Here is a 15,167-nt window from a genome sequence, read left to right as displayed (position 1 = left end):
AAAGAAAAGAAAAGAAAAAGAAAAAAAGTTTTTTGGGGGGCAATTTTGTATGACATAAACAAAAAAAAAATTGTTCCCTGCCCCTGGAAAAAAAAAAAACCCTAAAATTCAGAAGGCAGTAGAAGAACTCAAACAATTCTTTTTTTTTTTTTTTTGAGATGGATTTTCACCTTGTTGCCCAGGCTGGAGTGCAATGACGCAATCTCGGTTCACTGCAATCTCCGCCTCCTGGGTTCAAGTGATTCTCCTGCCTCAACCTCCCAAGTAGCTGGGATTACAGGCATACGCCACCATGCCCCACTAATTTTTTTATGTAGTAGAGATGGGGTTTCACCATGTTCGTCAGTCTGGTCTCAAACTCCTGACCTCAGGTGATCCACCCGTCTTGGCCTCTCAAAGTGCTGGGATTACAGGCATGAGCCACTGTGCCCGGCCTACAATTCTTAAACCTTTTCTTATCTGAAGAGTCTTAAAACAAAGAATTCTGAGTTCCCAAGGCCATTTACTTACCTGTATGTATGTCCTGTGATTTCATTTCTGACCATGACACAATCCACTAGCCATTTGGCTAACAGTCCTGAGTTATCGTGACCAATCTGAACAGTGGTCAGCTTCCCCAAGTTCTGGCACTGTAGGGACAGGACCTTAGGTTATTTAGTACTCAATCCCATCCTGTTACATCTCAGCTTTACAGGTACTTTGGTTCTGTCTAATTTAACAACTGCATAGACAAACCCTGAATAATGTATTCAGCTATGCACTAGAGAAATATATTCACATGTATTCCTTGCTTTCAGGGAGCTCCCACATAATGAGATAGGAGACATATGGACATTAACTACCAAATGAGGGGGACTGCACACAGTGCTAGATTAGAGATATAAAAAGTGCTAGAAGAACGCTGGGGAAGGAACAGTTACTTCTACTTGGGGAACCCACAAACAACATTGACACGGTGACTTGTGCCTTGAAGGATGAGAAGAATTTCAAAAAACAGGAAAAAGATGCTATTTATATTTAGTTACAGAGAGGTCAAGAAAACAATTATAGATTTTAAAAATCACTGACACTGATATTCTTTTTTTTGAGACAGTCTCGCTCTGTTGCCCAGGCTGGAGTGCAGTGGCCGGATCTCAGCTCACTGCAAGCTCCACCTCCCGGGTTTACGCCATTCTCCTGCCTCAGCCTCCCGAGTAGCTGGGACTACAGGTGCCCGCCACCTCGCCCGGCTAGTTTTTTTTTTGTATTTTTTAGTACAGACAGGGTTCCACCATGTTAGCCAGGATGGTCTCAATCTCCTGACCTCGTGATCCGCCCGTCTCGGACTCCCAAAGCGCTGGGATTACAGGCTTGAGCCACCGCGCCCGGCCGATATTCTTTCTTTAAAAAAAAATTTTTTTTTTTGGATACACAGTAGGTATATATATTTATAGGGTACATGAGATGTTGACATTTTTCTGTTCCAATAAGATACTCAGGCAGAACTGACCTCAGACCTCATATACTAGAAGTCTTTGAAGCTATTTTTTAAAAGGCATAGCTATCAGTAAGTTATCTTCACTGGCCCTTTGTGGACAAGTACAAAATAAAGCAATCATAATAGGAATAGTAAAAATGAATACTAATTAAATTCTGACTTCTAAAATCTGATAATGAAAAGATCGCTGACCCCAACTATGTGCTGGATGAGAACATCAGAATTGTAAGTTCTTTTTTTGGTTAATTTTAGTTTTTAATTTTTATGGGTACCTAGTAGATGTGTATATTTATGGATTGAGATATTTTGATATAGGCATGCAATGCCTAATAACTGTATCAGGGTAAATGGGGTATCCGTCACCTCAAACATTTATAATTTGTGTGACAATCCAATTTTACTCTTTTAGTTATTTTATTTTATTTTATTTTATTTTATTTTATTTTTTGAGACGGAGTCTCGCTGTGTTGCCCAGGCTGGAGTGCAGTGGCCAGATCTCAGCTCACTGCAAGCTCTGCCTCCCGGGTTCACGCCATTCTCCTGCCTCAGCCTCCCAAGTAGCTGGGACTACAGGCGCCCGCCACCTCGCCCGGCTAGTTTTTTGTTTTTTTTTTAGTAGAAATGGGGTTTCACCGGGTTAGCCAGGATGGTCTCGATCTCCTGACCTCGTGATCCGCCCGTCTCGGCCTCCCAAAGTGCTGGGATTACAGGCATGAGCCACCGCGCCCGGCCTCTTTTAGTTATTTTAAAATGTACAGTTAAATTATTTTTGACTATAGTCACCCTGTTGTGCTAGTGAATACTAGGTCTTATTCACTCTATTTTTTTGTATCCATTAGAGCTACGAGTTTTTTTCTTTTTTTTTTTGAGACGGAGTTTCACTCTCATTGCCCAGGCTGGAGTGCAATGGTACAATCTCAGCTCACCGCAACCTTCGCCTCCCGGGTTCAAGCGATTCTCCTGCCTCAGCCTCCTGAGTAGCTGGGATTGCAAGCATGTGCCACCATGCCCGGCTAATTTTTGTGCTTTTAGTAGAGATGGGGTTTCTCCATGTTGGTCAGGCTGGCCTTGAACTCCCGACCTCAGGTGATCTGCCCTCCTTGGCCTCCCAAAGTGCTGGGATTACAAGCCTGAGTCACTGTGCCCGGCCAGAGCTACGAGTTCTTAAAGCACTTTATTCTTTGTAGCTCAGTGAGAAGGTATCACCATACTCTAGCTTAGGGATGATGGCATCTTGAATTAGTTGTACAGCAGAGATGGAAAGAAGTAGGTAGACATGAGAGAGACAGCTTAGAAATGGCAATGATGGGGTTTTTAACGTAGTTCCATTATTGGTAGATGAAGAAAAGCCAAGGGTTTTAATATTTTATATACAGGTGGCTTTGAGTCTACTGCATGAATAAGGCCAAACTGGGCTCCTGGGGCAGGGGGGTGGTATCATGACTCTAAGTGGAAACTGCTATTTCAAGACCCCAAGGAACATGAGAATGGGATATTCAGTTAGTACCATTTCCTTCCTCAAACACAACAGTTATTTGTCTTCTTCCTCCACCAAGATCAACCTGTGTACAGGCTTAACCACACGGAACTATCTCACCAAGTAAGACCTGAAAATTGACTACAATATTAAAAGGTTGTTTGTTTTGTTTTTTGAGACAGTCTCACTCTGTCATCCAGGCAGGAGCGCAGCGACACAATCTTGGCTCACTACAACCTCTGTCTCCTGGGCTCAAGTGACCTCAGCCTTGCAAGTACCCGGACTACAGGTGCATGCCACCATGCCCAGCTAATTTTTGTATTTTCTGTAGAGATGGGGTCTCACTATGTTGCCCAGGCTGGTTGTCTCAAACTCCTGGGCTCAATCAATCTGCTTGCCTTGGTCTCCCAAAGTGTTGAGATTATAGGCATGACTCACTGTGCCTGGCCAAAAGGCATTTTTATAGCATCACTCTATAAATGTCACCATGTGGTCTAAAATCTGTAAGCAAATGCTTGAACCCAAGAGGTGGGGGTTGCAATGAGTGGAGATCACACCACTGCACTGCAGCCTGGGCGAAAGAGCAAGACTCTGTCTCAAAAAAATAAAAATAAATAAAAAATAAAATAAAATAAAATAAAATCCATAAGCGTGAATATCACCTCTCCTGTCCTTTTGCCAAAGGATGACCAGGTTGGGGCAGAAAGCATTTTACAGTAGGGAAGAGAACCACTGTGGGGAAAACATTTATTTGAATATTTCCTGCTTGCTAGGATCTGTGCTAGGCCCTGAAAATAATGGGAGAAGACCTGGAAAGCCTCAAAGCACACCACAAGTGAAAAATAGAGCTTAACAATGAAAATGGAAAACAAAAACAAATTAGTATAAGCTGCTTAAGACAACTTTTGACATATAATCACAAAAATGATCCTGCACGCTTTGAATGTTCCTCTGTTTTGTTTGATTCAAGGAAAAATGAAAAAGCCAGACAGAATCCATCTGTAAAACTACACGTGATACATTCTGCTAGGAAAGGTGTTAGCTGAACCTACCTCAAAGGTCATTTCGAGGAGGTTTTTGGGAATCTGCATTACTCCTGTGTCTCCTAGCTCTCCTGATACACAGATCCAAGGGTTTGATGTGATTATTGCATTGCTCAGCTTTTTGATTGGGATGATCACTGACCTATATGGAATCACTGAAAGAAAAATGCAGAAACTAATAAAAAAGTGGGAATAAAATTCTCCTTGTAACAATATATTAAGAACTCTATTGGTTTTCATTGATAATTTGCTTTTTATGATCTATCAAGAGGTACTTACATGAAAAGTTGATATCAAAACCTTTCAGTCTAGAAAGATGAGATCTAGTTTGCAAACCAGAAGTTTCAATACTTGCAGCAGTGGTTTTCACAGCATGTATATCATCATGTATGTATGATGCATATATCACCATTAAGTGTATGAACAATCTCAAGCATTAGTACCAGAATACCTAAAGATATGAACATTGACTGTGTATATTACGTTTTTCATTGCTTAAATTTTCTTAAAAATTAATTCTGTACCAAAATTGAGTAGAAATGAACATGATTACTGATATGGTTTTATATACAAAGAGGGGTGGATGACTTCTTGGACAGTACTGTTTCTTGGGCAATGCTTTAAACCGCTGCATTTCAGAACTTTCCCGTCCCAACTTTACAGAACAATATGCAAAAACCACAAATAATAAACAATGGCACCTCCACTCTGGACATACTGTGAAGTCTATAAACCACAACTTGGAAAGCTATTAAGGTGACTCAGGTGCAAGAGAAGCCAGGGGAGGCTCTTCCACAGACACACCACTAGATGTCACTGCCCTATTACTGTCCTTTGCTCAAATGTGGAAGCACAAGAGGTCAGACGTTACGCATGTCCTCCCTTCTTTTTTTTTTTTTTTGAGACAGTCTCGCTCTTGTTGCCCAGGCTGGAGTGCAATGGTGCGATCTCGGCTCACTGCAACCTCTGCCTCCCAGGTTCAAGTGATTCTCCTGACTCCGCCTCTTGAGTTAGCTGGGATTACAGACGCCTGCCACCACACCCAGCTAATTTTTGTACTGTTAGTAGAGAGATGGGGTTTCACCATGTTGGCCAGGATGGTCTCCAACTCCTAACTTCAGGTGATCCACCTGCCTCGGCCTCCCAAAGTGCTGGGATTAGAGGCGTGAGCCACTGCGCTCATCCCTCCCTTCTCTTTTTAAAAAATAGGGACAGGGCCGGGCATGTTGGCTCAGGACTGTAATCACAGCACTTTGGACGGTAAAGGCAGGTGAATCACTTGATGTCAGGAGTTTGAGACTAGCCTGGCCATCATGGTGAAACCCCATCTCTACTAAAAATACGAAAAAAAAAATTAGCTGGGTGTCGTGGTGTGCACCTGTAATCCCAGCTACTTGGGAGGCTGAGGCAGGAGAATCGCTTGAACCTGGGAGGCAGAGGTTGTGGTGAGCCGAGACTGCACCACTGCACTCCAGCCTGGGCAACAGAGTGAGACTCTGTCTCAAAAAAAAAAAAAAAAGAAAAAAGAAAATGGCTGGGTGTGGTGGCTCACGCCTGTAATCCCAGCACTTTGGGAGGCCGAGGTGGGTAGATCACAAGGTCAGGAGTTCGAGACCAGCCTGACCAACATGGTGAAACCCCGTCTTTACTAAAAATACAAAAATTAGCCAGGTGTAGTGGCACACACCTGTAATCCCAACTACTTAGGAGGCTGAGGCAGGAGAATCGCTTGAACCCAGGAGGCAGAGGTTGCAGTGAGCCGAGATCACGCCATTGCACTCCAGCCTAGGCAACAGGAGTGAAACTCCGTCTCAAAAAAAAAAAAAAGAAATGGGGACGGGCCAGGCATGGGAGCTCATGTCTGTTATCCTACCTAGCAACTTGGGAGGCTGAGGTGGGCAGATCACTTGTGCTCAGGAGTTCAAGATCAGTCTGGGGCTGGGCGCGGTGGCTCAAGCCTGTAATCCCAGCACTTTGGGAGGCCGAGACGGGCGGATCACGAGGTCAGGAGATCGAGACCATCCTGGCTAATACGGTGAAACCCTGTCTCTACTTAAAAATACAAAAAACTAGCCGGGCGACGAGGCGGGCGCCTGTAGTCCCAGCTACTCGGGAGGCTGAGGCAGGAGAATGGCGTAAACCCGGGAGGTGGAGCTTGCAGTGAGCTGAGATCCGGCCACTGCACTCCAGCCTGGGTGGCAGAGCAAGACTCCGTCTCAAAAAAAAAAAAAAAAAAGATCAGCCTGGGCAACAAAGTGAGACCTTGTCTCTATAAAAAATAAAAAAAAATAATTAGCCAGGCCTGGTGGTACACACTTGTAGTCCCAGCTACTCAGGAGGATGAGGAGGGGCGATCCCTTGAGCCAGGGAGGTCAAGGATGCAGTAAACTCTGATCCCACCACTGCACTCCAGTCTGGGCAACAGAGTGAGACCCTGTCTCAAAACAAAAAGGGGGAGATGGCTTAAGCACATAAGCATTTTTGTCCATCACAGCCATACATTTCTGGTTTTTTGTTTGTTGGTTTTCTGGAGACAGGATCTAGCTCTGTCACCCGGTCTGAAGTGCAGCAGCCCAATCAGCGTTTACTGCAGCACTGACCTCTGGGGCTCATCCACCTCAGCCTCCCCAGTAGCTGGGACTATAGGTGCATGCTACCACACCTGGCTAACTTTATTTATTTAGAGAGAGAGTTTCGCTCTTGTCGCCCAGGCTGGAGTGTAGTGGCATGTTCTTGGCTCACTGCAACCTCTACCTCCTGGATTCAAGTGATTCTCCAGCCTCAGCCTCCCAAGTAGCTGGGATTACAGGCGTCTGCCACCTTGCCCGGCTAATTTTTGTATTTTTAGTAGAGAAGGGGTTTTGACATAGCCGGCCCCTAGCTAACTTTTTAATTGTTCTTTTGTTGAGACAGGGTCTCATTATTTTGCCCAAGCTGGTCTTGAACGGGACTCAAGTGATCCTCTTGCCTTGGCCTCTCAAAGCGCTGGGACTCCAGGCATGAGCCACTGCATCTGGCCTGTTTTGAAATTTTGAAATTGTTTTTGAGATAGGGTCTCGCTCTGTCACCCAGGGTAGAGTATAGTGCCACGATCTCAGCTTACTGCAATCTCCATCTCCTAGGCTCAAGTGATCCTCCCACCTCAGCCTCCCAAGTAGCTGGGACCAGAGGTGTGCACCACTACGCCCAGCTATTTTTTTGTAGTTTTAGTAGAGACAGGGTTTTGTCATGTTGCCCAGGCTGGTCTCAAACTCCTAAGCTCAAGAGATCTGCCCACCTTGGCCTCCCAAAGTGTTAAGATTACAGGCATGAGCCACCTGCCATGTATGTATGTATGTGTACATGTATTTATTTTTGAGACAAGTTTCACTCTGTCTCCCAGGCTGGAGTGCAGTGGTGCAATCTCGGCTCACTGCAACCTCTGCCACCTGGGTTCAAGCAATTCTCCTGCCTCAGTCTCCAAAGAAGATGGGAATACAGGGACCTGCCACCGTGCCTGACTAATTTTTGTACTTTTAGTAGAGGCGGGGTTTCATAATCTTGGCCAGGCTGGTCTTGAACTCCTGACCACGTGATCTACCGACCAATGCCTCCCAAAGTGCTGGGATTACAGGTGTGAGCCACCGCACCCAGTCACTATTTATTTTTTGAGAAGGAGTCTTGCTGTCATGCCCAGGCATGAGTGCAGTGGGGCGATTTCAGCTTACTGCAACCTCTGCCTCCCGGGTTCAAGCGATTCTCCTACCTCAGTCTCTGGAGTAGCTGGGATTACAGGCGTGCGCCCAAAACGCCCAGCTAATTTTTGTACTTTTAGTAGAGACAAGGTTTCCCCATGTTGGCCAGGCTGGTCTCAACCTCCTGACCTCAGGTGATCCGCCGCCTCGGCCTCCCAAAGTGCTAGGATTACAGGTGTGAGCCACCATGCCCAGCCTGTTTGTTTCAAGTAGGGTAGAATCAATATTTTTTGTTGTTATCCTTGGGATTTCTGCCCATTTGATCATAAGAGGGGGTGTTAGAAGCCCTCCTTGAAAGATCTACAAGTAGGATGAAAAACATTTACTGAAGAAGATGCCTAGATACAGCCTCACAGTATGAGTTCATGGTTCAGTGCACTCTTAGATGAGGAAAACAAATGAAATAAATGGCTCATTTCCCTAATTTTACATAAAATACTTTATGTTAGGTGGATAGTCTCCCTTTGTGTCCTTTTATTTTGGCTTTAGGATAGGAACATGTCAGAGAAAAGGCCATACTTTCATGGTTTAGTAATCATCAGCATCAAATGGGTTTTGAAACTGAAAGCAGAAGAGGTTAGTGTAAGACTTTATTTTAGGTGCCAGAGGCTTCTCTCATTTCTTGCATTGATAGGATAAGAAAATCTGCAGAAAAAAGGCATGTTTAGGGTCAGCAGTTCTGTGGCTGCAAAAGGCCCACAGATGCACAACGGTGATTTCATAGTTTAAGTATGAAAAAGCAACATGATTAAATTTAAAAATTTCTTTCATGAAGAATTCCTCAAATTGAAAGAATTACTCAGATGAAGAGACATCTACAGATATAAGGAGGATCTTAGGACTCCTCTACTGCTATTTCTTCTTATTTATTTAGAGACAGAGTCTCACCCTGTTACCCAGGTGTGATCTTGGCTCACTGCAACCTCTGCCTCTCGGGTTCAAGTGATTCTCCCACATCAGCCACCCGAGTAGCTGGGACTACAAGCATGTGCCACCACGTACGGCTAATTTTTATATTTTTTGGTAGAGATGAGGTTTCACCATGTTGACCAGGTCAGTCTCGAATTCCTGATCTCACGTTATCCACTGCCTTGGCCTCCCAAAGTGCTGGGATTACAGGTGTGAGCCACTGTGCCTGGCCTCTTCGATTTTAAAACTGTATATAACGTTTTAGTTTCTTATACTTGCAGTAACCTAATCAATGCCTTGACAGGCATTACAGGCTGGCCTAATCCCCATTCCAATTCCCTTTTCCTTTGTCTGCCATTACCAGTGACTGGAAAGCCAAAACCTACATAATTCTGGTCAGTGAAATGTTAGTGATATTTATTGAGATTTTTTGGAAAATTATGTCTTTCTAGCACAGATCCTGCCCCTCCTTGGCACTCTCTCCTTCCTGTTGGAAGGTATACTGAGAACAGCCATGTTGAAACCATGAGGTAACTAGCACACACAGAGCATGTCTAAGGGGAAAAAGACAATGAGCCTGGGTCCGTGACAGCACTGCCCACTGCCTACTTTGAGACCTTTATTATGTAAGTGAAATCATTAAGCTGTAAACTACTGGTTTTCAAGTTTCTGATACTTGCAGCTAAATGCAATTCCTAATTGATACAAGTAAAAATTCTCCAAAGGAAGAGGACCCACTGCAAATAAGAATTAGCAATGAAGGAAAGAATAAATGCTGTCATTCAGCTTTCTATAAAAAATACATCTCTTGGCCAGGCTCGGTGGTTCACGCTGTAATCCTAGCACTTTGGGAGGCTGAGGCAGGCGGATCACCTGATGTCGGAAGTTTGAGACCAGCCTGGCCAACATGGTGAAACCCTGTCTTGACTAAAAACACAAAAATTAGCCGGGCATGGTGACACACACCTACATATAGGCTTGTGATTTGGGAGGCTAAGGCAGGAGAATCGCTTGAACCCAGGAGGCGGAGGTTGCACTCCAGCCTGGGTGACAGAGCCAGACACCATCTCAAAAAAACCAAAAACAACAACAACAAATCTCCAGGTCAAGTGTGGTGGCTCATGCCTGTAATCCCAGCGCTTTGGGAGGCTGAGGCAGGTGGGTCACTTGAGGTCAGGAGTTCAAGACCAGCCTGGCCAACATGGTGAAACCCCATCTCTACTAAAAATACAAAAATTAGCCAAGTGTGGTGGGGCGTGCCTGTAATCCCAGCTACTCAGGAGGCTGAGGCACAAGAATCCCTAGAACCCAGGAGGTGAAGGCTGCAGTGAGCTGAGATCGTGCCACTGAACTCCAGCCTGGGTGACGGAGTGCGACTCTGTCTCAAAAAAAAAAAAAATCTCCAATCAGCATTTCCTTCCAAAGTTGAATGATGTCCAATTATATAAGTTTATTATTATCACATAGTTACTTTGAACTTATGTGTTAAGATATTGGAATATTTATTTAATAAAACATTCCTTTTCACATCTGTTGTAGGTAACATTTCCTATCAAAGACTGGGTTTCTTGGGAAGCAATCTCTGAGTCAGAAATTAGCATGCACAATGCTGCTCCTGGGACCAACATGTGAGAAGGAAAGCAGGATTGGTTAAGCAAGATGTTAAGCTTCAACGCAGTCTCAATGAAGTTCTCATCTATCTAACCTCCATGGTGAGCTCCCGGACAGCCCTTTGTTCAGTCATGGGATGCTGGCTGGCACTGACAGAAGGGATCATCTTGTGAGGTACTTTTCTTCAGTAAGGCATTCTCCACAGCCTGACACTCAAGGGTTTCCTGTAGCACTCCTAGCATTTGGGGAATATCCTTTATTCCTAAACAGAGATCTGGGGGTATGTCACAATGTCACATATACTATGGCATATCTTGCTTTAAAAAACATAAACGCTTTTATTCCATTAGCCACCTCAGTAACCCTTAACAGTCAATTCTCTAGACTTACTGATAGTGGTGAACACACTGGTGAAGCAGAAATAGTCCACAGCATTGAGAGAAAGAAGGTGGTAAAGAAACTGCTCTCTTTCTTCTTCACAACGTAGAAAAGCGTATCGCTTATAAAGCTTCCTAGGAAAGGGTAAGACAAGCACAAGACAGTAGTATGAAAGAAAAAAAAAACAAAAGACAGTAGTATCATGTATTTTTCATTATGTCTTTTTTTTTTTTTAAGACAGAGTTTTTCTCTTTTTGCCCAGGCTGGAGTGCAATGGTGCAATCTCCGCTCACTACAACCTCCGCCTCCTGGGTTCAGGTGATTCTCCTGCCTCAGCCTCATGGGTAGCTGGGATTACAGACATGTGCTACCACACCAGGCTAATTTTTGTATTTTCAGTAGGGATGGGGTTTCAACATGTTGGCCAGGCTGGTCTCAAACTCCTGACCTCTGGTGATCCATCTGCCTCTGCCTCCCCAAGTGCTGGGATTACCGGTGTGAGCCACTGGACCCGGCCATTTTTTCTTTTGTTTCTTTCCCATTATGTCTTCTTTTTTCCAAGATGGGATCTCGCTATATTGCCCAGGCTGGTCTTGAACTCTTGGACTCAAGTGAACTGCTTGCCTCAGTCTCCCAAAGTGTTGGGATTACAGGCATGAGCCACTGGGCCTGGCCCTCATTAAGCCTTGACTAAAAATAAATAGCTCCTCTTAGACAAACACCTTTAATCTTGAAAAAATAGATTAATATCTATTTCAATTCATAAAATGGATATATAAACAGTTAATAAAACACTTTTAACCTAATGAGTAATTAAGAAAAAAATGCATCTATTTTATCAAACTAATAAAGACTTAAAAGTGATGACCAGTGTTGACAAGGAAGAAATGAATGCCATTCTCACAGTTGGTGGGACTGAAAATTTCAGGAAAGCAATTCAAGTAACAATTATTTTATTTTATTTTTATTTATTTATTTATTTTTGAGATGGAGTCTCACTCTGTCGCCCAAACTGGAGTGCAGTGGCTGGATCTCAGCTCAGTAACAATTATTTTAAACCCATCATACCCTTTGACTCATCAATTCCACTTTTAGGACTCAGTCCTAAAGATACAGATGAAATGGGGCAAAGATTTCATTAAACAGCTACATTTAAGCACTTTCCCAAGTGTTTTATAGGTATTAATACATTTCATTCTCACTCTATGAGATAAGTCTATCAGTGCCTTTTTTATTTTTATTTTTTTGAGATGAGGTCTTTCTTGTTCTGTCACCGAGGTCACGGTAGTGCAGCGCAGACTTAGTAACAGCTCACTGCAGCCTCGACCTCCTGGGCTTGAGTGTGCCTCCCACCTCAGCCTCCCAAGTTGCTGGGACCACAAGTGCATGCTACCACGCCCAGCTAATTTTTTATTTTTAGTAGAGATGGGGTCTCACTATATTGCCCAGGCTGGTCTTGAACTCCTAGGCTCAAGCAGTCCTCCCACCTTGGCCTCTCAAAGTGCTGGGATTACAGGAGTGAGCCACCAGACCCAGCCTAGTGTCATTTTACAGATGGGGAAAAGAGAGATACAGGAAAGTTAAATATCTTGTCCAAGGTCATTCAAACACTAAATAGGGAAGGCAATATTTGAACACAAGCATTCAGACCTCAGAGTTTAAACTCTTGTGATACGGTGAAATGTTTATGGTACACTGTTAAGCTAATAAAAAGGATGATCTTGAATTGCAAATATAGTATATCTTAATAAGAGAACATGCATAGAAGAAAAGTACAGAAGAAAATGTGAAATATTTAGTGTTCTTTATACAGCAGGATCGTAAGTGGTTATAATTTTCCTCTTTGTACTTTGGCCACTATGAGCATAAATCACTTTTTTTTTTTGGGACAGAGTTTCACTCTTATTGCCCAGGCTGGAGTGCAATGGCATAATCTCGGCTCACTGTAACCTCTCGTCTCCCAGGTTCAAGTGATTCTCCTGCCTCAGCCTCCCAAGTAGCTGGGATTACAGGCATGTGCCACCACGCCCGGCTAATTTTGTATTTGTAGTAGAGATGGGGTTTCTCTATGTTGGTCAGGCTAGTATTGAACTCCTGATCTCTGGTGATCCGCCCGCCTCAGCTTCCCAAAGTGCTAGGATTACAGGTGTGAGCCACTGTACCCAGCCTTTTTTTTTTTTTTTTTTTTTTGAGACGGAGTCTTGCTCTGTTGCCAGGCTGGATGGAGTGCACTGGCGCGATCTCAGCTCACTGCAACCTCCGCCTCCGGGTTCAAGTGATTCTCCTGTCTCCCCTCCCGACTAGCTGAGATTACAGACATGCGCCACCACACCCAGCTAATTTATTTTTAGTAGAGACGGGGTTTCACCATGTTGGCCAGGATGGTCTCGATCTCCTGACCTCATGATCCGCCCACCTTGGCCTCCCAAAGTGCTGGGATTACAGGTGTGAGCCACTGTGCCTGGCCAGTAACTTTTTATAATTGGAAAAAAAACAACAAAAAAAATGCCAGTTTTAAGAAAACAAGGTCAGATTCACAGGCTGTATGTGACACTTCTTTCTTTATCAAACTTACTCTTTGGACATTAAGAATCATCTGAAAATGCTCCAGGGGGTATGTAATCCAAGTGTGATATGTACAAATACAAAACTACAAAAAGCACTGGGTTACTACGATGGGACTCTAATAGACTGTCATGTCTGAGGTCTTTGTTGAATTCTCTGCCTAACTTTCCTCCTGAGAAGTCAAAGTTCTTAGCCTTCAAATTAGCACTAATGTAAATATAAGGGCAATATATTTCATCCAAGACAGCTTTTTTTTGTTTGTTTTTTGGAGACAGGGTCTCACTCTGTTGCCCAGGCTAGAGTGCAGTGGCACAACCTTGGCTCAAGTGATTCTCCTGACTCAGCCTCTAAGTAGCTGGGAATACACGTGCATGTCACCATGCCCGACTAATTTTCGTTATTTTTTGTAGAGACAGAGTTCTGCCATGTTGGCTAGGCTGGTCTCAAACTCCTGACTTCAAGTGATCTGCCCACCTTGGCCTCCCAAAGTGTTGGGATTACAGGTGTGAGCCATTGCACTTGACCTCGAAGAGGGTTTCTTGATAGAGTAAACAGAAGAAATTAAAACGGTTAACAATTAATTGACATGTACTTGACTGGTTTCCTGGCTCTAAACCAGTGGTCTCCAACCTTTTTGGCACCAGGGACCAGTTTCATGGAAGATAATTTTCCCATGCTGTTGCAGGGGCCGGGGAGGGGGAGGTGGATTCAGAATAAAATTGTTGCACCTCAGATCATCAGTCATTCGAGTCTCATAAGGAGCACGCAACCTAGATCCCTCACATGCACAGTTCGCAATAGGGTTTGTGCTCCTCTGAGAATCTAATGCTACTGATCTGACAGGAGGTCGAGCTTAGGTGGTAATGCTTGCTTGCCTTCGGCTCATCTCCTGCTGTGCAGCCCTGGTTCCTAACAAGCCACAGACCAGTACTGGTCCATGGCCCAAGGGCTGGGAACCCTTGCTCTAAACTGCTGAATGCAAGGCTCTCAGAAGAAGCCCTTTACTGGGACCTCCTCACAGAACTTTATTATTTTTTTCTTTTTTTACTTCAGGTTTTATCTGTGTATTTTACAATATAATATAAGGTTTATATAAATTTAACCTATCTTTTGGATGTTACTGTCAGCTTGTGTGAACTAGCTAGCTTTCTGCCTGATTCTGGCAGGGCTTTTTCTTTTTTCTTTTTGAGACAGTCTTGCACTGTCGCCCAGACTGGAGCGCAGTGATGCGATCTCGGCTCACTGCAACCTCCACCTCCCAAGTTCAAGTGATTCTCCCGCCTCAGCCTCCTGAATAGCCATGACTACAGGTGTGCGCCACCATGCCCTGCTAAGTTCCGTATTTTTTGTAGAGATGGGGTTTCACCATGTTACCCAAGCTGGTCTTGAATTCCTGGACTCAAGTGATCCGCCCACCTTGGCCTCCCAAAATGTTAGGATTACAGGCAACAGCCACCACTCCCAACTGCAATCTGGCCTTTGGCTGTTATATTTGGTGTGTCCTCCCTGAAACGATCAAGTATTACATCAAGACAGAGTTCTCAAAGCACATGCCTATTAGATAAAGAAGAATGCACGTGCACAGGAAACAGCACTTCATACTGAAGAAGCCAGTTTGTCAGTTTACGCAACTTGCTTTGTATGCACAAGGGTATAGAAACAGAAATGTATCAAAGATGGTATCTTACTTGGTGAGTGGTTGGTTAGAAAGCAACTGCTTAAGATGCTGGGACAAGAGCTTCTTTTCTAGAGACAGTCTTATCCATGCCCGAGCTCGTCCAACATCAGTCTTGATCTCACTCATGTTTTGAATATGCCTAAAGAATAGTGGTAACAGCAAAGATGTAGATCTTAAGGATAACGCTGACTAGAAAAGAAGTAAAGAGTGAACAGTGCTGGGCACAGAAAGGTTATTTTATACTTAAAGGGAGCAGTTGATAATATACAATTGATGCTGATTAAGTCTTTGAAGG

The 15,167-nt window shown here is 44.0% G+C and overlaps 1 protein-coding gene across 3 annotated transcripts in view; it reads right to left on the bottom strand.

Moving 5' to 3' along the window:
* Window positions 1–15,167, bottom strand: part of DENND5B (DENN domain containing 5B) — a 208,207-nt gene that overhangs the window by 17,615 nt on the left and 175,425 nt on the right. For 2 of the 3 annotated variants that reach the window (XM_033222492.1, XM_033222493.1), the window contains 4 exons: window positions 14,883–15,011; window positions 10,642–10,763; window positions 4,007–4,152; window positions 511–629 (listed from right to left, as the gene is read on the bottom strand). In XM_033222492.1, coding sequence (XP_033078383.1) covers window positions 511–629; window positions 4,007–4,152; window positions 10,642–10,763; window positions 14,883–15,011 — 516 coding nt within the window. The remainder of the gene's footprint in view (window positions 1–510; window positions 630–4,006; window positions 4,153–10,641; window positions 10,764–14,882; window positions 15,012–15,167) is intronic. The other variant, XM_033222494.1, reaches the window with a different exon arrangement.

This window comes from Trachypithecus francoisi, unplaced genomic scaffold (genome assembly GCF_009764315.1).
Source record: "Trachypithecus francoisi isolate TF-2019V2 unplaced genomic scaffold, Tfra_2.0 Lachesis_group11, whole genome shotgun sequence".
In the NCBI taxonomy this organism is placed as follows: Eukaryota; Metazoa; Chordata; class Mammalia; order Primates; family Cercopithecidae; genus Trachypithecus; species Trachypithecus francoisi.
This window is presented reverse-complemented; position numbering and strand designations above follow the sequence as displayed.